This window comes from Anser cygnoides, chromosome 33 (assembly GCF_040182565.1).
Source record: "Anser cygnoides isolate HZ-2024a breed goose chromosome 33, Taihu_goose_T2T_genome, whole genome shotgun sequence".
Taxonomy (NCBI): Eukaryota; Metazoa; Chordata; class Aves; order Anseriformes; family Anatidae; genus Anser; species Anser cygnoides.
The window spans coordinates 161,716-189,266 of NC_089905.1; the positions used below are offsets into that span (position 1 = coordinate 161,716).

The 27,551-nt window shown below is 47.0% G+C and overlaps 1 protein-coding gene and 1 long non-coding RNA gene across 10 annotated transcripts in view; both read right to left on the reverse strand.

Moving 5' to 3' along the window:
• Positions 1-25,333, reverse strand: part of ARNT (aryl hydrocarbon receptor nuclear translocator) — a 29,891-nt gene extending 4,558 nt beyond the window's left edge. For 2 of the 9 annotated variants that reach the window (XM_048054585.2, XM_048054584.2), the window contains exons 1-20: positions 25,181-25,333; positions 17,407-17,518; positions 16,100-16,144; positions 14,865-14,909; positions 12,083-12,127; positions 9,392-9,605; positions 9,019-9,232; positions 8,866-8,931; positions 8,655-8,754; positions 8,173-8,238; positions 6,973-7,058; positions 6,460-6,536; positions 6,152-6,286; positions 5,610-5,684; positions 4,656-4,807; positions 2,765-2,875; positions 2,481-2,559; positions 1,971-2,094; positions 1,282-1,381; positions 470-620 (exon numbers count right to left, since the gene is read on the reverse strand). In XM_048054585.2, the coding sequence (XP_047910542.1) occupies positions 470-620; positions 1,282-1,381; positions 1,971-2,094; positions 2,481-2,559; positions 2,765-2,875; positions 4,656-4,807; positions 5,610-5,684; positions 6,152-6,286; positions 6,460-6,536; positions 6,973-7,058; positions 8,173-8,238; positions 8,655-8,754; positions 8,866-8,931; positions 9,019-9,232; positions 9,392-9,605; positions 12,083-12,127; positions 14,865-14,909; positions 16,100-16,144; positions 17,407-17,518; positions 25,181-25,205 (2,022 nt within the window). In that variant the 5' untranslated portion in view covers positions 25,206-25,333. The remainder of the gene's footprint in view (positions 1-469; positions 621-1,281; positions 1,382-1,970; positions 2,095-2,480; positions 2,560-2,764; positions 2,876-4,655; positions 4,808-5,609; positions 5,685-6,151; positions 6,287-6,459; positions 6,537-6,972; positions 7,059-8,172; positions 8,239-8,654; positions 8,755-8,865; positions 8,932-9,018; positions 9,233-9,391; positions 9,606-12,082; positions 12,128-14,864; positions 14,910-16,099; positions 16,145-17,406; positions 17,519-25,180) is intronic. The other 7 variants (XM_048054587.2, XM_048054586.2, XM_048054588.2 and 4 more) reach the window with 7 other exon arrangements.
• A 784-nt stretch (positions 25,334-26,117) lies between these two features.
• LOC106049271 (uncharacterized) lies at positions 26,118-27,435 on the reverse strand. Its single transcript, XR_007160085.2, has 3 exons — positions 27,226-27,435; positions 26,926-27,143; positions 26,118-26,813 (listed from the first exon to the last, which is right to left on the reverse strand). It is a non-coding gene; the product is annotated as an uncharacterized lncRNA (long non-coding RNA).
• Positions 27,436-27,551: the final 116 nt, after the last annotated feature.

The window sequence follows — 27,551 nt, forward strand, 5'->3', positions numbered from 1 at the left end:
TCTTGCCCATATGCCCTAAACTGTGCCAAAGAGCTCTTCAATGCAAAGTGCTTATCTTTGCCTGCATTTGCACAGCACCTAATGCAACAAGAAGCTGACAATGATGGGAAAGGAGAAGAAGGGTCTTGAAGAGTACTTCAAGCACTCAAAGCAGCAAACACATTCCCTCTCATCTCTCCTTCCTTTAATATTTCCACTGAGAAAATACTAGAAAGGAGCTAATTAAAACCAACAACTACGGTGAGGTGTGGGGCAAAGTGGAGAGCACAGCGTAGCCCAGCAATTCACCCCAACAGCCATTGACACTGCAACTCTTCAAGCCATTCAAATACCAATGTGGGCAGTAAGAAGTGCTCAACATACAGCACTGCGCTGCTAGCGAGTTAAAGCAGGTTGATTCATGCTGATGAGAAGGGCCTGTGGCATAGCGGGAGCTCAGGGCTTGCACTGAGGGTTCAGACTTTGCTACCTGGGGTGTGAACGGTGGCCGAGTCCCCGGAGCCCAGTTGGTTCCGCTGACCTGAGCAGGGTTGGAGTGGCGTGAAATCTGTGCTAAGATCCGGCCTGCTGATGAGGGCTGTTGCTGAATAATGTTCACAGGAGGTACCATGCTGCTGCTCCTGGAAGAAGGAAGAGGCACTCAGAAGGATGCTAGGTATCACATACAGGACAAGCAAGCAAAAACGCTATCCATGCAAGTTACTGGTAGGGGAAAGTGAGCCCAGTAACATGGAGTAACTTTGCTCACATGCCAGTGTTCAACATGTTGCCCTGCTGCAGACAGCTGGCAGGAGCTGCTGGGTTTGTGAGCATGACTACTCTCACCCAGTTCAATTCTTAGACTACAGCCTAGGCACGTCCAAGAGGTATAGCTACCCCACAGGTAAACTTCAGTAAGCAGAACAGCAGAGGGATATCAAGAAAAAAGTCTGAGGAGGTGATGATGAGGTGAGGACTTGTACAGCAGAGGAGACGCTGGGCCAACTGAGGAGGGCCCCCTCAAAGCTCCTGGACCTCTGACCAAGAGCCAAGTGGCACCAGACAGTAGAGCAGGGGTGCAGAAGCCCGTCTCCCCACCCCTCACAGGGAAAGAGGCCTGGATGGGCTCCCCCTGTATTTTCTGTGCACACTATGTAGGAATGTATGGACAATCACTGCCATGCAGACTGGGGCTGAGAGTCCGCATCTTTTGCGGAGGGAGGCACAAACTGAACTGCAACAACTGCAGGACAAGATAAAGTTAACTCGAGGCCATTCAATGCACAGCACAGGAAGCCTCACCTGAAGTTCTCGGCAGGCCGTGATGGAGTAAAAGTGTTTCCCTGTGGAAAGATGGGCTGGTTGGCAGGGACTGTGCTGGCAGGAATGGCTTTGTTCTGGTCTGTGGAGAGAAGTCAAGAGAGTCACCAGTAGGAACAGGGACAGAGAATGAGCCAGCAAGAGACATGCCTATGTGAAGGAAGACTGTTTTGAGCCAAAGCGTCGTATGTGACTGTTCCTTATCCAGACACGGACTCCAGATGCTTTTATAAAATCCCATTTAATTTGATTTCCTCTCCATTTTCTAATAAACTTAGTATTAAGGCCTGCTGGGGATAAAGCATCCACTATATTCTATGTTCAGACTAGGAATTATCTCTGGGGACAAACATAAAAGATCAGGCTAAGGCAAGCAGTCTGATACACAGCTGGAAACAATTTATCACCCACCCCCTTCCCACACCTCTCCAGCAACAAACTGGCTGCAGGACAACAGTGTCACAACAGCACGTTCGGGTACACAGGAGTTATTCACTCAGTATCGAAGTCACCACTGTTCTGCAAGACCTGGGCTGCCACAACAGAGTCATGCTGAACCTCTGCCTCCAGAACTGCTCTGCGTGACAGCAAAGAGCACTTGAATCAGAACTGAAATTGGATAAACATGCAACATGCCCCCAGACACATCTCACAAGCCCAGCATTCCCTACCTGTATTGATACTGCTGTAGATTTCACTGAACCTTGGGTCCCTCTCCTGATTAAAAAGGCTCTCTGCTTTCTCCAACGGCTTGCTGTGTTCTGGGCCAGCAGCAGTCACAGGCTGAACAGGAACCTGGAAGCAGGTACAAGTGTGAGCCATTAGTACATCAGGCACAAAGAAAGTCAGCAAGCAAGGAGAACAGCTGAGGGCTCTGTACACAAAGACCTCACATGCAGGAGGCCACGCTGCTCTCCTGACTCCTAGGTGTTTTTATCAGGACAGCACGGCCGTTTCAGGCTGGCAGAGAACTGACACAGACAATAGTGAGGAGGGTCCAACAAGGGTAGATGAAAATTGAGCAAGCAGATCTGCAGAACTCAGGTCAGAATATTTTCCTATCCAAGTTTCCAGCAATCTCAAATCAGTCTTATGTGGCCACCTTTAAAGCCCCAGCGAAATGCAATTTAAATATGCAGGACAAAAAATATAAGGAGTAACTGAAACCCCTATAGATTTACCTGTGAGTGGTCGTAACCAGACAGACTCTCTCTTCCTGGGACCACCTCCAACTCTGTCTGTTGTGGCGGCTGCTGCTGCCTAAAATAGAAAGTGTCTGTAACAGGAGAATAGTGTCTGCTAAAAACGATTGCCAAGGAAACAGATACTCTGTGGTTACACCAATGATTCAATAGCCCAGAGGAGTTCATTGCTGCAGAGAGGAAAGTTTGGGTAGGAAGGCTATTTGACAGGAGGGCAGAACCAGCAAGAGAGGCACGGTAAAAGGAGCTGAGCACCTCCTGACCTTGAGGGCAGCTGTGCTGTGCCCATCTCCAGGGGAAGACTGACGCTCTGCCCCAGCTGGGGCCTCTGCATTGAGTTTGAAAGGGCAGGCCGAGATTCCTGGCTTGAGTTCCTTAAAGCAAAGGAGAAAAACATATATATTTAAAAAATACCAAATGAAAGCAAACAGCTGGCTACTGCTTGTAGGAGAACTTGTCTGTCTCAGACAGGACTGGAAGCCATTTTTGCAAAACCTATTCAAGTGAAGGATCCTTCCACTCAACTTCCATTGTCTCTGAAAGGGGTGGTGGTGATCATGTAATACAATGCTAACGGCTGTGAGCCAGATGGCTGTCTGCCCCCTTCAACTCAGTCACTGAGCAGGGGAACAATTAATAACCTATGCCAGAAGCTTGGCCAGTTCTGCATCACTGTTAAAGCACAAGCACAGGTTGGGGGGGGCTAAAAACCCCCAAAGCTTTCTATTCAGATCTACATCAGACACTCCAAAGCTGGAGCCTGCAGGAACCACCAGCAGTTTCAGCTTTTAAGCCCAAGACACTGGTGCAGTTCTTTATGTTCTTCTGTTAACTGTCAGAATTTAGTTAAACACATTTTCCTCCCACAAGAAAGGGAGAGAAATATAGCATTTTCTCAAGAGTTCTTTTGTAAGCTGCTGATTCTGAAGTAGTACCCCATCCCAAAGATGAAACAACTTTATACAAATACCCTACCAAAGATGCACATAGATAAACTGCATCACAACCAATCAGACACAGATCAGTGCTTATCTGGTCTGAATTTGCGCCGTGTATTTCAAAGTTGTATACGGATGTGAGAATGGATGTGCGTGGAACAAATGAATTCAAAGAGATATCTCTAACGCTAGGACAGGAACTAAGGCCTGTATCAGATCTGCATCAGACTTCAGCCCTGCACTCAGATTGCAGCTCTTTAAAGCCAAAGTGCTCAACTCTTAATACTCTTATCAGAGAGCATCACCTTGCTAATTGGAGGAAGGGAAGAAGTGCTACCTGCACTCCAGGACCTTTCCTCACTGAAAAAGAAAAAAAAATCCAGGCTTTTCACCTGCCCACAGGCACAAGCAATCTAGCCTTCTGCTTGCCTGGTTTGGAAAGATTCCATTTGGGGCACCCACCAGGTCTGAAGCTATGAACAACGTACAGGCAATTTTTTTCTTCATTTCAGTTGCTGCTCTTGTGTAATGTGCCTGGAGCTCACTCATGGGAAAAGACAGCAGCTCTGATCACTCCCAAGGGAGACGCAGCTGTAGAGCAATGTGCACTACCAACCTACTAAAATAGTCAAGAGGAGAAAGAAGGGAGCAGAAATGAGGGCAGCTTGACCAGAGCATCACTCATGAGCTCATTTCTGAGTCCAAGGTCAAACTACAGCAGTGGAGGAAAAAAAAAAGTGTTTACTTTCTGCCATCAACTACAGACAGCTCTGCTCACATGAAAAACCACTCTGGACCAGCCGCCCTCCTGGACTGTCACAGGAAGACAAGAGCTGCATTCAAATCTGGACTTCACTCATATTCACTAATATTAGCTCTGAATGCAAACAGACAGGAAACTTGCTCCAGTAAACAGAGTTAGACAAGGCACTGGTACAGCTGAACTTTGCCAGCTTGCTAAGCTATACAACTGAGACAGCCAAAGGAATTAAATTTCTTGCACTCCATAGTCCTCTAGTGCCTGCCATGGCCCAGGAAAAGAGTACTCAAGGGACTTAGTGATTTCTCCAGGGCCTAAGCACAAATTGATGGGAAGCTTGGTGAGAAATAGAGGCCAAAGCTCCTGTGGCTCTGCGTTGCTGATTTTTCTGGGACAAGATCCCATCAGGTTCATGTGCTATCACTGATGGTTGGCAAGTCATTTCCATGTACATACTTGACGTTGGTGTTGGTACAGATGATGTACTCAATTTCATCCGAGTAGGGGTTCTGGAAGGTAAAGGAGCTGGTTCTCATCCAGAGCCATTCCCGGTTTTTGGATCGGAATCGGAACATGACTGACAGAACCTGGCCTTTTAACTTCACCACCTAAAAAAACGTAATGCCATCAGTAGTACCTGATAAAAGAAGGTGTTGAAGAGCAACTTGCTTCTGAGCACAAGCCACCCCCCATTAAAAACTTGATGGCCCTTTCCCTGAAAGCCTACAAGACCACATCTCACTTTTTTCCCAGCTAAACAGCACTGCTACCATTCCCTTATGCTATCTTGAATCCCGAATGATGGTGGTGGTGGTGGGGTATTAAATCTAATATCACCATTTTGGCTTATATTTTATTTATCTCTTTGCACTGGTGAGATGTATGAGAAAACCTCCAGCAAATGAAGCGCACGCTGTTGCTTCTGATTCCAGCTATTTGGACAAATGGATATGAGCAGCTGTTTTTGGAGTCATGAAAGCACATGGGCAGTCTTACCTGCCCTGCCACAAGTCCAACGCCCTCAGAAATAAGAGTAACCACAACAGGACAAACAAACCACATCCATTTCGAGTTCTGCACCACTTGGCTGGGCCCTAGAGATGAACCAGTGTTTCAGCCACAGAAGCATGGCATTCAGGTATGCACTTTGTAGCCATGTCTCTGGCCCTAAAAGCAGACTGGATCAGCAGCCAGAGGATGAATTCAAGAGTTAGATATCAGATGCTTCTGCTTTGTTTTGCACATTTGCAGTTACGTGACTATCTGTAACCACTTGCCATTGGACAAAGAAGAAGTAACTAAGGTTTATTCTTTTGGTTTTCCAGTTATGTCTTGTTGCTTTGCAAGCAACAAGACAGATTCCAATTTGGATACCACTATGCATGCAAATTGGTAGTTTAAGTTTTTTACCTGCTGAAAGCTGTCCCGCAAAAGCTGTTGGTCTTCTGGGTGGCAGAAATCCACAATGTCTTTCCCCAGAAGTTCCTAATTTTAAAGGAATTGGGAGAGAGATCAAACCAGTTTTCATCTGGCAGGCACGCTTCCTCTTTCAGGTCTGCCCCATTAATTCTATTTTTGACAGGTAGTTACTGTTCCCCCTTTCCTAATCATTGTTACACAAACCAAGTGCAGGAACTGGCGTGCTGTATTTTAGAGAGAAGCACAACAGTATTTGACTAACATTTGATCTCTAACTCAAAAGTAGGAAAAAACAATCTTAATTGACATTTGACATAACCCAGAGCCACCCACCCTGCAAATGATCAAAGCACTTTTAAAAGCAGATGAAAAAGCAACTGGTGGAGAAGAAACACAGGCCTGGTTCAGTGCCTGGGCACTGTTTTAATCAAATTTGTTAAGACAAGCAGAACCATGATGTTACGAAAGAGGGAGTAGGAAAAAGCAAGTTTGAACAGCAGTTCTTTCTTAGAAAGCCCCTGTCATTTTCTCACCTGTGGCTGGTAGCCAACAGTAGCCACACAGCGGTGATCTATGAAGGTGAAAATGCCTTCGGTGTTGTGTCGGGAGATGAACTCTGTTGGCTGACAAACATTGTTCATGTCTGTACAGTTGGGCGAGCTAGTGACCTGCAAGGTAAGACACATACATTGTTATCAGATCTTGCGAGAGCTGCTTTCTCCTGGCCTGCCAGCCCTGCAGTCAGATTTGTGGCAATCAGGGAACACCTTCAGACAGAACAGTTCAACTCTGCGGACTTTTAGGACAAGGCAATGTTGAACCATTGAAAGATGCTACACACCTGGAGTCTGCCAATAGCCACGAGGCAAAACTTGCTGCCCTGGCCAGCGTCCGGGTCATCATCAGGCAGTGAAACACCTGAGAGGGGAGTGCCAAAAATTCCAGCAAGGTCAATACAGGAAGAACTGCTGATTTCAGAGGAAAAAGGCATGCAGTTCTGACTTCAATACATCTCTCCACCCTGTTTTGTAATTCAATATCCTTTCCCATGAAGGAATTCAGTAAATTAAGCTGCCTCCCCCCTCCCTTTTCTTGCCAGAAAAGTTCAAGATCTCTGTAACTTTCAGAATTAGCTAGTAAATTACAGCCTAATGTAATTTTCATCCTCTACAGAGAATACTGTTTAGACACACACTTCTGTTCCAGCATCTGCAAAAATTAGTTCAATCCTAAAATGACAAAGTGATAGATACATTTAGAAAGTATTTGCTTGCACATTCACTTCAGAGAATGGATGATTTCAGACCACGTTTTTAGAAACGGACATAGCTGAATGTTTTCACTAAGTCATTACCTGCAGGGGGCCAGGCTTTTATGTAACCTGTGCAGTGCACCACAACGTAGTGAGGTTCACCATCTTTTGCTGCACCTAAGCCATTCCTTGGGAGAGAGAAACAGTTCTGGTTGTGCTATATATTAAACTGGCTGAGACAAGTTTTATACTCGTATTTAAAAAAAATCCACGCAACATCTTCAGGGTAAAGAAGAGACTTGACACAAACCCAAGCGGTGTAAAGACAAAACTCACAGAATCACTAAGGGAGAAAGGGACCTCTGGAGGCCATCTGTGTCCAACCCCCCTGCTCACACACAGCCACCCAGAGCAGGTTGCCCAAGTCTAGGTGGCTTTTGAGGGAGACTCCACAACATCCCTGGGCAATCTGTTCCAGCACTGTTACCTGCACAGTAAAGATGTGCTTCCTGATGTTCAGAGGGCACCTCCCATGTTACAGTTTGTGCCCACTGCCTCTCGTTCTGGCACTGGGCACCACTGAAAAGAGCCTGGCTCCACCCTCTTTGCACCCTCCCTTTGACACATTGGTAAGATCCCCCCAAGCTTCCTCTTCTCCAGGCTGAACAGTCCCAACACTCAGCCTCTTATAAGAAAGGTGCTCCAATCCCTTGGACATCTTGGTGGCCCCCTATGGGACTCTTTCCAGTATGTCTGTGTCCTGTACAAAAAGAGGCTAGTACTCCAGAGGCAGCTTCAACAATGCTGAGTAGAGGAGAAGGATCACCTCTCTTGACCTGCTGGCAATACTTTGCCTAATGCAGCCAAGAACACCATCAGTTGTCTTAGCAGCAAGGGCACAATGCTGGCTCATGTTCAGCTTGGTGCCCACCAGGACTCCTAGGTCCTTTCCTGAAGAACTGCTTTCCATCTGGGTGGCCCCCAGTAGTTGAGAATCTGTCTCAGCTTCAAATTAACACTGGGATAACATACACCAGAACCCAACAACAACAAGTTTTGAAGAACACATTTTAGACTGACTTCAAACCCAAGTATGGAGTAAAGAAGAACTAACATTTCTCAGGATTATCTTCATCAACATACTGGTACTTTGGTTCATCTTCCAGCAGTTGTCTCCAAACTCTATGAGCTGTATTAGCGCACCCTATACAGTCACCAACCACAGTGTGTCCCCACCACTGTCAGAGCTGCCATTTCTTTTGTTCCTAGCAATGCAAAGGGCTTAACCCTTGTGTTATTTACCTGCAGCGATTCCTCATAAAGCTGAGACGATTTACAGAAACCGGATCCACTGAGCTGTTGCCACACCTGTACCAGAATTAGAAGTGAGAGGGGAAAGGCTTTTGTCTTTCCTGGTCACCATCAAAACAATCTAACAACCTCGAATAAGACAAAGTACTCTATAAATGGGGATAAACCTTTGAAGCTCCATCACACAAGTTAAAAGCACTCATTCTACAGACTTCTAGAACTGTGATGACACATCGGGGCAAAATAAATTGTTACTTGAAACTGGGTCTCCTACATCAACAGCTGAGAGCTATTTTACCACAGGGCAAAGAAAAACCTCTACAACTCAACTGCTAGCTCTGTGTGGAAAGCTCAGCCCATGTTATATCTTGTCTGGCAGAATAAGCAAAAAGTGCTGGAATAAAGGCATGAAGGGGACATTGGCAAGTTCAGCTTCAGGCTCAAATGAGACTTCCAAGGACTCTCTCCATTACCTCATTCGGCAGATAAAAGATCTTCGTGAACCCATGCACATTCTCATGGACTGCTGGCCTTCCTTCTTGACAGTACCTGTCTTTAAATCTAGGATGCGACCTAAAGAAAGTAGTAAAAACAAGATGCTATCGCAATTTGAGTCCTTTCCCCAACACAGGCACCAGGTAACGCATTAGGAAACTAGTGAGATATAAGTGTCACCAATGGTACCTTTAGATGCATTCTCAGGGGGGGCTGCAGGATCCTTGTTAGAAAGGCACCAGGGTTTGGTTCCTTCTACAAAGGGAAGGTTTTAATCCAACCAAGTCCTTTGCTGGCTTTCACGCTGCCCACCCCTGCCAATCCTCTCTCAGGCTGCTTTACCTGTCAGTGCATTCTCTGATGTGGAAAGCTGCTCCCTCAGCTTGCCCACGTCATCTGGGTGCACCTGGTCGTATAGGGTGCTGCCAAACCATTCAGACTGGGGCTGGTTCAGGACAGGAGTCACAGAATCAGAGACGTACACCACCCTCCCAGTCTCACAGGACACTATGAACAGAAAGCCGTCGGCTGCCTCTAGGATCAGGTGTTTGAGCTCCTGCATTCACAACAGACAGACATGCTCTTAACTCCACAGACAAGCAGGTGACACCCTCTAAACCCACCCCAGGCACCTAACTCCCCCACCCACAATTTAATTCCCCCCCTCTCCCCCTGTAATTGCAGTATTTCCCATAAAGCAGCATTAAGGCAAGACCTGGTCAGTGAGAAAGGAGGGTTTGTAGGTGCCATCAGTGGAGGTGTTGCCTGTGCCACGCAGAGACTTCATGTGAGAGACAGCCATGCGCAAGATGGTAAGCTTGTCTGGTTTACGGGCCAGGGCACTGCAGGTGGGCACCATGTCTGACAGCTCTGTGATGTAGGCAGTCATCTTGTTTCTTCGCCTACGTTCAATCTCGCTGTGATTTTCCCTAAAAAGGCCAGGGGGGAAAAGGAGGAAGACAAAGTTACTAACAGGCCAGAAAGCTCAGACATTTTCCTATGGCAATGCTTCCACAAGGCCAAGGTGCAAAATACAGAGATTCACCAGGGTCATCAGGAGTTAGGAGGACTACAAGCATCTCGCATGCTGGTCGTGCACAAAGGAACGCAGGAACAAGTGCAAGGAGAAGAGTCTACAGTTGGACCTCCTTCGCTGCAGACAAGAGAGCCTCATTTTAAATCACGTTGATTCTCTGGTACCTCATGAAATCTATGAGCTAGGCTAAGCTATTTTAAAACAGAGAGAAGCTTTTCCACCATTTCCATACCACTTCAGCAAGCCAGAGGATTTCCTCCTTTACCATGGCCTCTGTTCTCAAGGTGGGATTCATCAGACTTGAGGGAGGAAGCTTGCCTTTAAGCAGCTAGGCCCCATCAGCACTGGTTCAGACAGGCTAAGAATACTCATCCCAGCCCCTGTTTGAGGATTAAACAAATGCTACCCCCCACCCTTGTAGACACTCACTCATCTCCAATAACCATACAAGGAGGCCAGGGTTGCAATTAAGACTTGGACACCTAAATTACAACAAAGGGGCCTCACCTTACAGTGCCTTTATGAAGATACTTCTCGGTTACATTGAAAGCTGGCAATATGGCAGAAGGGAAAACTTCCGAGGAGGGGAGATGTACACCTCATTTCTCTACAGATCAAGGCCAACACAGACAACCCACCTACCAGGTAAGGACCTGGGTGGTGCACACACATTTCCATTGAGGCAGTACAACAATGCTGCCCATTTACTGTCCTTACAGATGTTCTTCACATGCCTTTTGCAAGTGTGCTCACAAGGCACATTCCTCATCAAGTCCCCAGAAGTCAGAATATAATTTCTGTATTCAATTCTTTTTATCTAGTACATGTAATTTCACTGCAGCACTAACACAGGTTTTTCAAAACAGAACTTAAAAGCCAGGTTTCCTATACAAAAGGATGGATCAGATGCACGGAAGCACATGAAAAATGTAAATGACATGAGCATTTGAAGGAACAGACAGGCAAGGGAAAGAGGATAAAAAATGAAGCATTTATCAACACCCAGGTGCGTGCAATCATTCAGTGACCTTGCTCCTTGCTGCAAGAAACTGATACTGAGAAAAAGTGCTTCAATTATCACACTCACCTTTAATTCAGTTTCTCCAAACTTGCATGCTCAATTGTGAAAATTAAACAACCTCCACTACAAAGGCTATTGGGAAATCACTAGACATTTTACTTGCCCCACTGCCAAATGTTCTTTACTTCAGGCTCTTGCATGACAGCAAGAAATGACTACTGGGGAGAGAGCCACTATTTCATTGGAAGAGAAATTCCCGAAAGACACTGCTGTTTGCTGTAGTCACAAGCCTCACCTATAAGGCTTCCCTACCTCCTCAAATATTTAAGCTACGCAATACCGCAGTTAGGAAAGACTGTGTCTGAGGGTTATTTTTTGGCTTAAAACCAGAAAGTAGGCAGTAAATTGACCAGAACCATGGCATTCTCAACACTCAGAACAGTCTTTTAGTCCTGCACACTGTTTAAGAATCAATCTAGGGTGAAACAATCGAAAAAAGTTACAAGGTAAGTTTGCAGGACGGCAAACCACAATACAAGCCATTAATTCATGAATTAACCCTCAGCTCTGCAGCAGTAACAAGCCGTGAGTGGCAAGCAACAGAAACCCTGGCAGTTAAGCTGTTTTTGCAGTTCAGAACAGGGAAGGATACGTTCAGGGTCAGTGTTTTGCTGTTGGAGAAATGCAGTCCTGACAACACACCATCTCTACCACCTGCAGCTGGGAACACATGTTCTCAGGGCACATTTCTATATTAATGGTACAGAATTCACAATGACTGAAGCAGTCATTTCAGCGAGAGTCATGGTTCCTAAGAAACTCCAAGCAGGAAACTCAAGAAAAAATCCTGTTTTCAGTAAGCCTAAATTGTTCTTCAACTTTCCTGGAAGCTTTTAAGGGGCCGTGAAATTAAGAAATAGAAAAAAATAAATAGTACACTTTTTAATGCCTGTTTTGACAGTATAATAGCATTCCCATGAGAAAACCTTACCAAGGCCAGAACAAGGCATTTGCCACCTTGATCCAGCACAAGAGAAACTGTATTTAGCACAGGTTAGCAAAGCTACAATACTCAGTGAAAGCAGTGGTCCAACCATGTTCTTCCCTGTAGCCTTCAGCAAACAAATCCTTTTGTGTATTCCCCAAAGACATTCTTACAAGGGAACTAGATGCCTTTCCCCTCCTAATTTGCATTACACAGCGATTTCCAGAAGTCTGTTCACTTTCAAGTCCTCTACTGCAGCAGATGAGGGAAGGAGGGGGGAAAAAAAAGGAGAAGGGATGCCTAGAGATATATAAAGGAAAGGAAATACTCTGCTTGTCCATGCTTGAAATCTCCGTTCTCCTACCTGGCAAGTCTCTCCTTATCCGCTGAACTCTGTTCATCATCAGACCTAAAAATAAAATCAGCGAGCTAAGCTAAAATGGAAAAAAGTTTAAAGAAATGAAAAATGGGAAGATGTACTAGGAAACCCAGCCTACAGATATGCCTGTTTTGCAGAAGATTAATTCCATAAAACAAAGCAGTCAGTTTGCATTATTACACATTAAACTAATCTACATTGCTTTAAAGTTTTAGAATGCTTATCAGAATCATAAAATAGGTAAGGAGTAGATTTTACATGTAACTGAGGTGCAGATCATTCTGTGCGAGATTAAAAGGTTAATGGCAAAACTAAGAAGAGGGTCTAGACTACATTAAACTGCTCTTTCTTTAAAGAGGAATAAAAAAATCAACAGCCTGTTTGAGGTTAAGAAATCAGAAAAGCAGATTTAAAAAATCTAAAGAGTGTAAGATTCACAGATAACACATTTTTGTAATGCTGTTACATAAACACCATTCGGGACAACACAGTCAAGATGGCTACACGACAAGTTACACACACACAGATGTTACGCACATCATTTACAAAAAGGCAGGCAGACATTCCCACCAACTTGCATGCACTTTCAGTTTTCAGGGAAGAGGAATCTGCAAACCATGTTTTGAAAAGGCTAGTAAGTTTTTCCACTTGAGGCTCGGCTGCCTTGGATAACAAATAATCGTTCAAGAGCTACTGCCAGGAAAGGTGAAGGTAACCATGTGTTCTCAGTGAGGCATGCGGGCAATCACTCAATTGCTGAGCATCTAAGACATATAATGTGCATTTCTGGAGTCTAATAGGTGTATTTTAGCATTAGCCAGCTGTGACGCTTTTCCACTTCAAACAGGTTCTAATACAGGTTCTAATACAGCACTTAAAAAGTGATGTTCTCCTTTATGCTCTGTTTTGCTTCACATCATCTGAGGATGGATGAAGAATGTACTGAAAGACGTAGGCTACCAGAAAGTTACGAAGAGCATATGATACCAGCAGTCATGGAAAAGAGATCTGTGAGCAGGCCAAGGGGGACAGATGCAGAGAGGATCTGTGGCACCCTTTTCTTACACCTGCATTCAGGGTGTCAGAATGCTGAAGACTTTGTCAGTACTCTTCACCTCCTGCTACTGTCCTTTAGCGAGTTGCCCAAGTCAGCAACTGCAAGTGATAACCTCTACATTAAAGTGCACAGGTACTGCAGACGTCCTAAATGCTGCAGACAACGGGTCTGGGCCTTAGCAACTTTGGGTGTATAACATTCAGTTCTGGGGTTGTGATGTTTTTTTTTGGTTGGTTGGGGTTTTGTTCTTTGGTTGTCATGTTGTGTGTTCCTCCTTTCTTCTCCAACCTCGTGCATATTAACCAAGGTAATCAAAGGGCACACCACAACAGGAGTCACAGGAAACTGAGACCCCACTCCAGCTATGGTACCGGTGTACAGTTAACAAGTAGGTCTTCTAACTTTAGAGACTATGAAACCATTCAACATCGCAATTCCTACCTACAGAATATGCCTTTTTGGTATTTTGCATTATCCTACCACTTAAATTATCGGGGTCTGCTATGCCTTAAGTTTCCAGAGTTTATGACTTGCACTAGGGAATAAAGTTATTTGGTGTGGGCTGGCAAATACATTTCCAATTTGCTTAATTTCAGATCAAGTCAAACCACTTAAAAGCTAGAGAGCCTCAGCTTAGAAGTCACTCCTAGATATTTGGCAGACGATCAGCGTAACTGTGACCTGAAATTTTGGCTTTGCAGTATTTCCCTCTGTGCACTAAAACTTTGACAGAAGTTTACTGCTCTGGCTGAAACATGGATAGACATTTTATAAAGCCTTTATTTCTACACCAGTAGTTTCATTGCATCACCTCCAGGAAATTGCAGAAAGAGGCCCCCACAATCAACATAACGCCCTGCTGATCCTCAGGGTCCTTGACACAACATGCTGGGCAGTCCACTCCCCCTTGTTCTCAAGCACTTTTATTTTAACTCCAGTTTCAGGAACTTCTGAAGTCTGATCTCTCCTTAGGACACACGACTAAGCATAGTATCTTGACCATTACTGTGTATTTGCTCACTTTTCCTCCTAGCAAGACGTAAGATGATGAGCCTTTGCACTAAGGGGACAATCTGAAATTTATAATACTCAATATACACAAAAGAAGCTTAATTTGACAAAAACGTTATACTGCAACATAAATGAAACCCATAAAATACTTAAATTTAGTTTCATGGGCTTCAGAAAACTGAAAAATACCATGAAGTTACTAGACAGTATAGAGCTGGTCTCAGACACCACCAAGTAGAAAATCAGCACCAAAATACTGCCTATAATGTTACTGTACACTCTAGTGTCTAGGAAATCCCTTATTTAAGGGAAGCTTCTGCCTAACTTACTCCCCCACAGAACACACAAGCCACACACACACACAGGTAAGCACAAAAATTGCCAGAAAACCCTGTTCGAATAAAACCTAAGCTAAGCATGAAACTTGTCTCTGCAAGTTTCTTGGCAGGAGAAAAGCATGAGAGTCCAAGGCAACAGCTGAAATAGATATTAAGAAAGAAGACAAAGTTATCATACTCATAATGAACTGGTCCAAAAAAAAAAAAAAAAGGAAAATATCTCGGTCCTTTGGTGCAAGATGCACCTTCCTTCAAAGAAGAGAAAAACCTAGCTGCTAATTAGAAGGCTGCTGCAGGATCTCTTACATTACGGTGGTTTGGCACCACAATCTTCCAAAACTGCAACACAACAAATTCTTACCTGGCAAATCTCTCCTTATCATTTGGCATTGGGTCATCATCACACCTAGGAGAAAGGGGAGAGGAAGATAAAAAAAGTGTTTACACTTATTTCCCAAAGACAAAGAGAACAACAAGGTTTAACAAAACATGCAGAAAATGTAAACTCTGCTGAGCTTAGGCAATCCAGAACCATACTCTTCCTTTATCTAATTAAAATAGAGTGTAGACTTTTATAACATAGATGTCTTCCGCATCACATTCCTATCAGAGACAATGGCGTTTCACTCAGTAATTTAAGTGAACGCACACAAAGCAATAGGTTCAACTGAGCTTTGAAGATGCAATTAGTCCAGACCAACACCTTCATCCAAAAAGATCTCATAGGTAAATCCTACGATCATCAGGACCATAATTATCTTGAAGCCATCCTGAAGTCACCTCTAGCAGATTGACGTACATTAGTTGTCCAATCCCAAACCATGTAGTGAGACTACAAATAAGTTACATGAGATCTTCCAACTCTTCTGCATTCCATATGGGTCGTGAGAGGAGATACTTGCAGGCTTGCCAACTCCTCAGGAACAAGGAGGTCTCTGTAATTGGAACATCCTCACAACAGATGAGAATTAAGTGATACATATCTAAGGCCCTAACAAAAGCTCAGCATCTCACTGTAGTGCTGACAAACTATTTGGCAGAAGATTCTTCTCTACAATAAACAGCGGCTTGGGCCAGCAGCAGTGTTCCTACAGTGCTGTGCTGAAACAAACAACAGATTGCTGGGAGCATTCACGGAAAATATTTAATCTTCCGCAGTGCTGGTATTGAACACTATCATCATCACTGAGTTCTGCAACACTGCTACCGCCCTTGCTGTGAGCTCAGAAGGCTCACCTCTACAGCTGACCTCACTGCATTGTGGGGCTGGCCCTGGGAGTTTTGAGGTAGAGACAATATCCCAGGCAGTAACAGGATCTCCTCCCAACCACAGTCCCTTCTCCAGACTCACAGACCCCATATGCACAGCAGCTTTGATTTGGCATCAGCTGCAGAGATGGAGAAATACTGCTTACTAAGAGAAAGGGAAGAGCTTAAGGAAGTGGATTGCTGCCTCCTCTCCTTCACAGCCATTTCTTTTACTCGGCACTGCTGGACAGGAAAAGCCACAGAAGCAGCAAGCTCCTACTCTGAGGGGAATGCAGAGACACTTTAGATCACACAACAGAAACTTCTGGATGTGATGTTCTCCCTCACCTGAGGAATTTACTGTTCCCTTCTCCATCATCATCAAAATCAAGCCTGAAAAACAGAAGCAATAAGAGAATTATTAACCAAGCAGTTTCTCCTTTACAGGATATTTTTTCCTCTGTCCTTGCAGGGATGCAGATGATTCCTGAAAGGAAGATTTAAGTAATCCCAAATATTAACATGAAACAATCCCCAAGGTTTAGAATGGGGCTTCTTTTATGTGTCTAACAGACACAGAGCAAGGAAACAGTTCAAAAGACAGGCCACTGAGCACCCGTTGCATCAAACTCCTACTCCAAATGCTCTGGATCTCACAGCAGCAATCTGAAGCACAACAGGCTGCCACAACTGCTTCTTGTTGCTCAAGTGACTGATCAACAACCTACAAATAGAGCATTTGCAACTCAAAAGTTTGGACCAGTTGCGTTAAGAGAGAAAAAAAGAGGAGGGCACAACATTTCAAGAGTTACAGTTCAGTCTGGTGACCTGCACGGCCATCCTTAGTTCAGCAATGACAATGTCACAGTGCTGTTAGAAGCATGTTTTGTCCCTGTTACAAGTGTATGTGGGATGGCAGAGGAAAAGCTTTTCACTACGCTTCCTTTCAGGATGGAACACTGGTATGTAGAGACAGCACAGCAGCATGCATGTTTGTAAACGAAGTGAAGGAACAAGCAGCAGACAGCATGGGAGGAGCTGCAGGGGAGTGGGAGCATCAATCAGCAAACGGAGGTGAAGGAAAGAGTGAGTGACAGGGAGAGCGCAGAGAGATTTTAATTAGCTTGAAAGTTAAGAGGAAGTTTTTTTTGTGTTAAAAGAAGCCACTCAATATCCTTTTAATTTGCAAAGGCATTTTTAGCAAACAAAAAGCCTACCACAAGCACATTGCGGCTTCCCCCCCACCCCATCCCAAAGAGGGCGCAGTTGTAAAGGTCTGAGCAAGGCACAGACTTTCCCCGTTCCTCTACCGCTCCTGCAGCAACTGGCTTGTCTCACTGCTTCTGTGACTCCCGTCTCAATCCTTGGCAAATAACTCCCATTATCCTCTGAGTTTTAACTCTACTTTCTAACCCTCTGTTTTTGTATGCAACGCAGAACCCTGGTTTTATTGGATACGACTGGCACAAAGCATACCACTCCACAGGAAAAGGACTTCATACAGTGCACCTGAAGGAATCTGGCAACTCCTTAAAAGTAGACAAGTTCCCTCATCACAAGTCCAACCGCTCTTCAGGAGAGCAGTTTCCTCAAAAGCACACTTCACACACATCCAGAAAAGAAGTAAAAAAACCACCCACGGAGTACACACTCACCCAGGACGCCTCTTGTTGGCTCTCTGAACGATGGCTCCTCCAGCTTGTGCACCCGGCCCAGGGTTCCCAGAGCTGACAGCTGCATTCAGCGAGGAAACATCTGATGCCATTTCTAAACAGGAGGGTCAGAAACACCGTAAGAGTGTGTTACATCAAATCCTCCTCTAGTTCAGACAGAGCAGTCTCAACACAGAGCTCTCATTGAGAGCGATGGCATTTCAGTGTCTGAAGTAGAGAGATTTTGTGCAGCATGCTTCTAGTCCTTTTATCTACTGCTGCTCCACGGCCTGCGCTCAGGGTCCATTTCAAGCTTTGACTACATGCTGTTTCCATAAGCTCAAAGGCTTAGCTCATTAAACCAAAAGATGTGGTCTCCTCTTTAGACAGGGGAGGAGTCTGATGTGATCACGGGTTGGGGCTGAAACAACTCTCATATGCGAGCTGCATAAGCATGCAGAAGGGGAGAAGAGTCATGGGTTCGCCTGAACGACTTTACCACCACCTCCTTAAGAGGGTGCATTTTCCAGCGTAAGAGACAAAAAGTTAACCAAGGTGCCTGTAAGGCACCTTGAAAACGATGGTCTTTCAGATGGACATGGCTGTTGTTCAGCAGTCCAGACCTGCGGGCAGAAGGGGCGAGATTGCCAGGCTCTGACTGTGCTCCTCCACGACCGGCCACACACCCAGGGCAGAGCAGTCGTTCTGCCCCCAAACAACACGGCCTCTATTAGGTACCCCAGCAGGCTCTCTTGGAGCTAGAAACCTTGTGGTTTATGCACAGAAAAGTTCCACAAGCAGCAAGAAACTTAATGAATTCTTTAAGAGATGGAACAGGCAGGTAACCCTTGCAAAAAGCGCAGAACTGATGAATCCTAAGATACACCGCTAATACCACAGCGTAACGTATAGAAGAGGTTCCACACGGACACAAGATCTGTGGAAAGGGATGCTTAAAGAGGTGAAAATACACCCCTTCCAGGGTATGGGAAAGAGAGAAGTCTGTAAGGGAGAAGCTGAACGTGCTGCCCTCCTCACAAGCCAGATGGCAGGCCCAAGATTACACATTACACTTTTTCCCCCACAACGAAAGCCAAAAGCCCCGGCTCTCTACGCTAGCACACACTGAAACCCTCCCATGGTGGCGTGGGCAGCCTGGCTCCCAGTCCGTGCCCAGACCCAGCAGTACAGATGCCGCCCGTTCCTCCCCGTGCGCCCAGCCAGCGGCTCCCAGCTCTCACCAAAGCCAACGCTGACTTCCTCAGTTCCCCACAAGCCAAGACCTGACATTAGAAAGCAGCGTTCGATAGCACAGAGCCTGACTTCTGACTCTCCAGCAGGATTTTTTTTTCCTTACTCCCAATTTAGAATTCAGGAGCACACAGAAACCAGCTCTGTAGTGTTATAGCTGGCTCGGCATGCTTTCAACTGAAACCTCATCATCGGATATTACCACAAGAGCTGCGTTCAACATTCTTCTACATTAACGCAATTTGATCTGCAACAGATCCAGAGCTTTTCAAACACAGGTTAAAAGGCATTTGATCATGTTTCCGAAATAAGCCAACTCTATTCGTCTGAACGGCTGTGGTTCTTCGCAGTTTGCTGCTAACCAACTGCTAGACTGCAACCAAAACACTCATTTCAGCCAGAGCATCTCCCCCACAATCTTTGCAAACTGCACTGCGCGGAGTGCCTTGAAGGTAGAAAAAACAATTCTGCTTTATCAAAGTGGAAGGGACACACACACCCCTAAAAGCCTATTGCTGAGGTTCCCAGACCACAGCAAAGTGGTACACTGACACTGAGAGCTTACACAGCAACTGCTGCCAGAACCGGAGGGACAAAACAATCAAAGTTGGGTTTAACAAATACAGCAACAAATCGAGCCTGAAGCTCTGGTGAGGTCAAATCTCAGCTGAGCCCAGGCCACTAAAATATTCCTAGACAAGTAAAGGAGAACCACAGTGTGGAGAGCAACTCTGCAGCAATGCCCATTTTTACTTCCCACATCAAACAAAACACAACCTTCGGCACCCACCCCCCACCCTCCCCAGAAAAGAACAACACAAAACTACTTTCAGCATCGTAGACAGATCAGGCTTTAACAAGTTTTTATTTTTATTTATTATTTTTTTACTGTTACTGAAGTCGGCTTTCAATCCAACAGCAGTTTAATCTAAGCAGTACTTACACAGATAGATGCAGGATCACTTGTACTGATTTGCTTCCTTCTAAGCAACCGGCGTTGCAGAGAAAGTTTCTTCCTTTCCAGTCCTTATAACTTCCTAAGGGTGACTGAACCATGGAACAAATACCCAGCTCAGCACTTGGCAGTTCAAGGGGCCAACAGACAGATCCAAAGAGCACGAGCACACAACCTCAGCACTAGCCGCAGCAACAAAATACAAACAGCTCTGCAAAGTTTCCAAAAAGAAAACTGAGAATAAAGTCAGGTATGGATACAGAGACTTCCACCATGCAGGGTTAGTGGTTTTCAACATGTGAATACATGAGGTCTCTGCCAGGAAATCAGTCCCTACACGATAAGCTCAAGCCAGCTGATGTGATGCACTTGAAATAACTGGAAGCTGGCCTTCCTTACACCCATCCTCCAAGCTGGGCCCAGAGAGGTTCCCATCTCCTTACCCTCTTCCTATTTGATTTGGGGTTGCTTGGGCACTGCTACCGATGGCTGTCCTCTGTGCTGCTTCCCTTATTCCCAGGGGAAACCCTGAGGTGCAGAGAGCGCCGATATCAAAGGTCTTCATTTAGCGGAGCACAGCCCTGAGTGCAAGCAAACCAGGTCAGATGCTTTATTCCTTTTTAACAGGCAGCTTCCCAAGGAGTCTGTGGCTTTTCAACATATGCATGCAAATACCACAATTTGAACAGAAATAAAGTTTCTGGAGCACTGCAGATTTTTTTTTATTATTATTAAGAAGATAGGAATTTCCGGCTTAGGGCAGGGGAAGGAAGTGACACTGTACTGTTCCTCTGCAAATCAACTTCTAACTAGAGTCGGGGGAAGGCGTCTGTCTGTTTTTGAAGGCCTCACCTGAGTCTTTGCTACTTTACTTCCAAGGAACCTACTGCATGGACTAGCATCTCACATTAAATCCCTCTGCCTCATGCTTCAGCTTCCTACTCCAAAACATTTGCCTCTCAGGGTACAACGTGCCCTTTCACAAACGAAAGAACACAAAGTATCTCGACATTTGATAATGTAAACCGACAATATGTTGCTCTGCACACTAAAAGAGCATCAAAATGGTTCTGTACTCCTTCACACGACCCACCACATCCTCACCCCAAGAAAGGAGCTCATGGGGCAGGCCGATGGGATGGCAGGACATTCCAGCTTTTTCATCCTTCAGTATTTCTAAGTTAGGCACTCACATGAATGCAAAGCTTCCTTTCAAAACATTAAGCAAACATTAAGCTCAAGTCTTAACTCCTCCCTCACCCTCGCAATTTTTCCCCAGTCCAAACACAGGTCATATAACAATTTTACGTGGGGATCAGAGAAGACCTGGTAGAACACAAACGTGCTCTAACTGTTAATACAAGCTCCAACTTCGTACATGGCAATGAGGGTTGTGGTGAGGGGGTCTGAAGTGGCCACATACGCTAAGTTCAGCGGCCCAGATGTCTGTCCTGAGAAACGGAGGCGCTTAACAGAAATCCCTCCGCAGCTGCACATGAGAGTCCCTGGGTCTGAGCATAAAAGGCAAGCCATGGCTAGGCAGGAGCAAGCAGAGCAAAAGTCCCAGTTACCAGACTCAAACGATTCTCAGGAGAAAAGCTGGGTCGTCATTATCTGTAAAGGCTGATTTCATTCAAAACTACAGGCCCTGGGAAAGCTGCCAACCCAAAGCGATCAGCAGGTCACAGGTTCCAGGGTGCTTAGCTCTGACTCAACACACCAGTACACAAGGCGGTAAGAACAGCATCTTTCAAATTCTCCAGAATAACAAAAAAAAAGGCAATGGATACACTCCTTTGAAACAATAAATGTTGAGAGCAAGCAACAGGACAAACATTCATTTTCAGTTTGAAAGTGGTTTCTTCAAAAATCCAATGTGTCACCAGGAGTCCCAGGCAGTCCTTCTGGGAACAGGGTGTGTTTTATATGGCCACTGCTGCAACAAGCAATATTCCTGTTAGGTCTCTGTTCCAAGCCTTTCCAGAATCAATCCCCGCTTGCCTTTAGCACATGCTACATCTAATTAAGGCCAGAAGAGATAAGCAGAGGCAGCAGAAAAATTAAGGATCCTTATTTGTAACTGAATACAAATGTGCAAGCACAACCACAATTCAGCCAACAATTACGACCCAGAATAGAGTAGGCTGGAGAACAGCTAAGGGAATGTAATCTCGAGAGCCAGACTTCCACCCCAGCTCCCCTGGGAAGGGCTCTATTGCAACTACTGGCATCTCAACAGTGAAAAACTTCAAAAAAAAGTCACTGAAAATATTCAGAACTGTGATTTACGAGACAGGCCTGTTGTAGCTCTGAAACGCATTGTTACTGTACCACTTTGCCTGCTACAACCAGGCACTGCACAAGGCACAGCAAAAAAAAGGCAGTTGCTACTGCAATTTCTAACCTGAGCAGCATCTGCTTGCTTCCCAGGCCTGGCACCCATCAGCTCTTTTTTGCTTAACAAGATTAGTTAAATTTAATCATCAGTTAGCTCCCCCAAAAGCCAAGGAGCTTCAGAGCAGGTCTGTGAGCAGTTAATAGCTGCTCGGATAAAACAGCATACGTTAAGTAACAAACGCTTGCAATTCGCTCACTATAAGGCTTCAGCCTGAACAACACGCATGGCTTTGTATTCACGTGTCTCAGTTTCTGCATCTCTGGTTTGTTAAGACTTATTTTTTCAGTTGGTTGAGGTGTTTTCAGTTGTTTGAAATTCCCATGCAACGCTGTGTGGGAATTGGCTTACTGCACATGAAGTAAAGGATCCGCTTTGTCACCTGAGGACCACTATGCCAGCTCAACGCATGGGAACCCTCCCCAGGAAGCATTATAGAAATCAATGCAGAAAACAAACACAAATACATCTTCCACCTTCAAGTGTTTGAAAGTCTACATTCAGAAAAGCAAAATGTTTGAAACGAAGCTGATAAACCATATATTTATCCAGTCAGCAGGGCTCTAATAATCTTAACATTAAAATCTCCACGTTAATTCAAGTAAAACAAGCCCCTTTTTCCCCCCACCCCACCCTCTCTCATACTTCCCCCTAGGTAGCGAATGCTATTTTCTTTTCACTCCTAGTCAGGAAATTTTAACAACATAAAGCTTGTTTAAATAGGCACAACTGAATAACACTTCACAACTTAAGTCTTTCTCAGTTAAATAAGACGAACAGTCTGTGTGGTGACTCACCTCGCCCTTGAGAAGATGAGTCGAACAGTTTGGCAGATTTATTTCTCAGTTTGCTTTACCTGAAAATGCAGAAGTGTTCACCCATCTCTCACAGGTTTCTGAGGTGATCTGCTTTGCCCGTGTAGCAGTTAGAGGAAGGACAGAAGGCCCAGGACGGCACCAGACCGAACACAAACCACGCTTTGAACACTTAAAAGGAGTTCTAACTTATTTTGCAGTCAGCTTCTTCATCTTTCACCACGGCCTGCTCAACCTGCGAGGACGTTTTGTGTCTTTTCGGGCATTATGCAGTACTCACTGGAGCTCTACAGTCTACTTTTCAAGATCAAGGAAAGCATTCTAAAGAATACTCTTCACAAGTAATTTATCAAACTAATAATCTCCATGTATATAATGCTTATGCAGACTAAGTATTTTAATGGCCTCTCTGTTTAGAAGGACTAGGTTAGCATTGGTCAGTCTGTTTACTGATAGTTACAAATACTAAACACAAACGTTGAAAGTTCCCTCTCTTTTCCTTGTGAATTTGTTTAAAACTTTTCCATTATCCAAAATGTCATGCAACTCTGAAGACTGCAGTTGTGTAAACACTTCTTAATACAGGAACAGTTTAAAGCAGTGTGTATCTTCCTTTCTTCATTCACTGAATTCTTACACAGTTGGCCCATAACATACATTTTCCATTCTTACCCCAGGCAACAGCTTTTTTTTTTTTTCTGGCTTTAAATTTAGCTACATATCCTTTGTCTGCCAATCTGCAGAACCTCGATCAGCACTACACTAGCAGGAGAAGCGAGCTTCCTGATCAACTCCACACCACCACAAATGCATACGACTAAGATTTTACTACTTGGAATGATTTCACTGTTTCAATGGGATGCTGTTGTGAGCCAAAAGAACGTTTTACCACAAGACTAGAACACAAGTTTGACAGTTTCCATTTCAGATATGTTTTTGCTAAGCGGGATCAGGAACGTTTGCTTCTTCTAAAGCGATTTCTACCTTCTGATTGCTGAAGAATTTCAGCTCATTATGTGACACCACAGCCAAGCATTTCCAGACACCAGTTCTGCACCTTTGCCTCAAAATCACCACAGACAAACGACCCAATGTGTTTTCTCAATATTTAAAGCCACAAAAGCTTCCTATACCAAGTTAGGATGAAAAAAATCAAACCTTACAAGTTGCATTGAACAGTGCTCGATAAACCTGAACAAGTCACGTGGCCCAAGACCTCCTCAGCCTCAAGCCACATGCAAGAATAGTCGGAAACCACAAACCAACAACAAAAAAAAAAGAGACATTGAAGCTCAAATTCTGATCTCAGTCACCACGTTGTAAACTCACAGCAAACTTCACAGACATCGGGTTATTCCAGATAAGTGCTGATTTCAGACCAGTTTAGCCAGAAATTTGAAGAAAGCCTGAAGGATTCGTTTATTCTTTTTTCCATCAAGCTTCAGATATCACCAACTTCCAGCTTCCTCCAAACAGGGGGCTACCCCTTGGTTACTAACCTGAGAGAGCAAACGTTGAAAGAATATCCTGCTTTTTGCCCGCAGGTGCTCACTTCAGCTCAGTTGTTTAAAGAGATGGAGAGGAAATTTATGAAAAAAGGCTTCTCAAAACAACACATCAACTTTTGTCTGCTGCTAATTAAGAAAAGAAACTTAAGGAAGCACACAGCAAGAAAGGGTCTAAAAGCAACGTCAGCCGTTAAGGACAGCAAGTATTGGACTCGCTCCCAACCAGAAGGGGAATGACAGAAGCCAGACCCCAGCACCAAAGCCACCAGACGGGGCATCCGCAGGGCCCACGCAAACCATTCACGCTGAGGCAGTAAAGCCGAGCACGGACGCCTTCCTCCACACCGCGACGCGATGACATTCCCCTCTCCACCCCAGCACCTCCAAAGAACCGCCTGCTCAGCCCAGGGCCATCGGCTGGATTTCTGGGCTCAGATCGCCTCCCCACCGGCCCCGTTCTCCAAACCCTCCCCGAGCCGGAGCCCCCAGCACCCTCCTCCCCGCGCGGGCTCCCCTCCTCCCTCCTCCCAGCCTCCACGCCGCCCCGAGCCAGTCCCAAGCCTCCGGGCTCAGCTCCGAGCCCCTCGGCCTCCCCCTTCACCCCCCGGCTCCCCCTCGGGGCCTCCCCCGGCCGAGCCTCGCAGCTGTCCCCGGCCCCGACCTCACGGGGCCCTGCCCGCCCACAGCCTCCCTCAGCCCACCCCGGGCCCAGCCCCGACCCCGCTAACGGCGCTGCCAGCCAAAGCTACCGCCCCCTCACGGCGCCGCCGCCCCCAGGCAGCCCCCTCGCCCAGCCCAGGCCCCCCCCGGGCGCGACGTCCCCGGCTCGGCCCCACGGGGCCCCGCGGCTCACCCGGGTTGGCGGCGGTGGCGGCCATGGCTCGCGCGGGCTGGCAGCCGCCCCCCGCCAAGATGGCGGCGCAGGAAAACCCTCCGTGCCGCCGCGCAGCCTCACCCGCCCGCCCCGGGGGGCGGGGCGAGCCGCGCAGCGCTGCGCTCCTATTGGCCCAGCCGCGGCAGGGGCGGGCCGAGCGCGCCCAACGGCCCAACGAGCAGGCTGGGATGAGCCCGGCGGTGGGGGAAGGGGGCGGGCCTCGTGGCCACGGGGGGGGCGAGGCCACGAGGGGGGCGTGGGGGGGACTGGCGAGCGCGGCCAGTTAAAGGCCAGGGCAGTGACGTCACGGGGGGGGCTTGTTTGTTTGGGGGGGGTTTCTGTCGGAGGGCAGGAACCCGGGGCGGGCCGGGCCGAGTCCTCCCAACCGCCCCCCCCCGCCCGGCGCCGCTGCCTCAGCACCCGCACGATCCCCAAACCCGGCCCCCTGCCGAAAGGCGCTCGGCAAAACGCTTTGCGCTGACGGGGGGGCACCCGTGGCAGGGGCGAGGCTTTGCCCTAAACCCCTCCTCCTTGTCAGGGTGATGCCTTCTCCTCTTAAAATGAAAAAAAATACAGAGAGATTGTTGCGGGGACAAACGCTTCTGCTGTGTTTACGCTGTTTCTGGGCCGTGTTGCAAGGCTGTTTAACAAGAGCCAAGTGGGTGGCTCAGTTCAAAGCCCAAAGCGTTGCTGTTCCAAAAAGTTGTCACCGTTTTTTGAAGCCAGCCAAGTACCATCTCCAAATTATCTCCCAAGAGGGAGCCTAGGGACCTAGCGCTTGCTGTATTTTGGGAACAAGCCACCTTTGTCCTCCTTGACACTCCCCAGTTTGTACTGTGCCCCTGTCAGGCCCTGCAAGACCCACAAAGCAACCCACAAATCCTCAACCGCGAGGCAAAGAAGGTACTGGAAATACTTTCAGCTCAAGGGGGTTAGAATTTAATCCACAGGATCCCATTACTGGGAGTGCCTGAAAGGTGATGTCGCCACATTCCTGCAGTATTCATGAAGCCCTGGTGACAGAAGGCAGCCACGGTCAGGGACAACGCTAGGGCCGCAGACAGCGGGGCAGCGAGCGGGGCACAGCAACCAGCCCATCTGTCCATCCATCCGTGGGGAGGTAAGGAACAGCCCCAAACAGCACACATGGGACTAGACTCAGACCTGGGGGACTTCCAGCAATCTCTGGGCACTGCAGCACTGGGCAGATCCTCTTGCATCACGTGCCATCCTTGGTATAGTCCAGGCTGTGCTCACTTGCTCCTGGAGCATACGTTAGCTTTATAAACACATAAATATATGTATAGATAGACCTGTATACACACAGCTCAGTCCATGTGGCTTTCCTGGCACTAGTCTGAACAAGCCTCCACTTCTCTCCAACCTTGTATAAATCTATCCGTCCACTGCTACAAAGGTCTCTTAAGCAATCAGAACACCCTCCGTTACCACCCCTGTTTGCTTACCGGTGTTTTTTCCCAGCCCACAAAAACTCCCGGCCCACTTCTAACCCAAGCCACCGTCCTTTCTGTGAAGGGTCTGCCAAGTCCCGGTGTCCCTGTTGCACCTAAGACTGCAGGGATTGCGCAGTCCCGACGCCTGGGCAATGCAGCTGTGAAAAAAAAAAGTGTAATGGGATATTTTAACCTGCATTTTCCTGGGAAGTGAGGAGGGCCCCTGTACCTCCTCTGCACCGCATCTCACTCACCCTCCATGAATCTCACCTGCCTCTGTCCCGCAGAGATGCCCCCGGCAGCCTGGAACTCGGGGCCAAGCACCTGAGGGCCACCCGCATGGAGAACACTGCGGCGCCGCCAGCTGTTGACGTGGACGAGGGCTTCGCCATGGCCTCTGTGGTGCTCATGTGCCTCTTCCTCCTGGCCGTGGTGATGCGGTGCGCCAAGCTCGTCGCGGACCCCTACAGCGCCTTCTCGGCCTCCACCTGGGAAGAGGAGTAGATCAACTGAGCCGGTGTGCGCTGGCCCCCGCGTCCCCTGGTGCCAGGTCCCGCAGCCCCCCCTCACCACTGCCTGCTCTGGGGCTCCCGGGGCCCTGCTGCGCTCCAGCACCCCAGGGCCCTCCATCGCCCCCAGGGCCCCCAGCACCACCAGGCCCACCCGGCCTCTCAGGGCCCTCTCTCTCGTTGGGGCCCCCAGCCAGCCTCCATCCCTCAGGCCCACCCAGCGTCCCAGGCCCCCAGACCCCCGCCGGGCCCCCCGGGGCCCTACCCCCCGCCGTCCCCTAGGTGGCAGCACCGTGCCTTTCCCGGGCCGCGGCCCCTTTAACGCCCCCCCCCCCCGGTCCCTCCTTTCGCGCACGCGCCTTGGTTCGCCCTGCCGCCAGGGCCTGG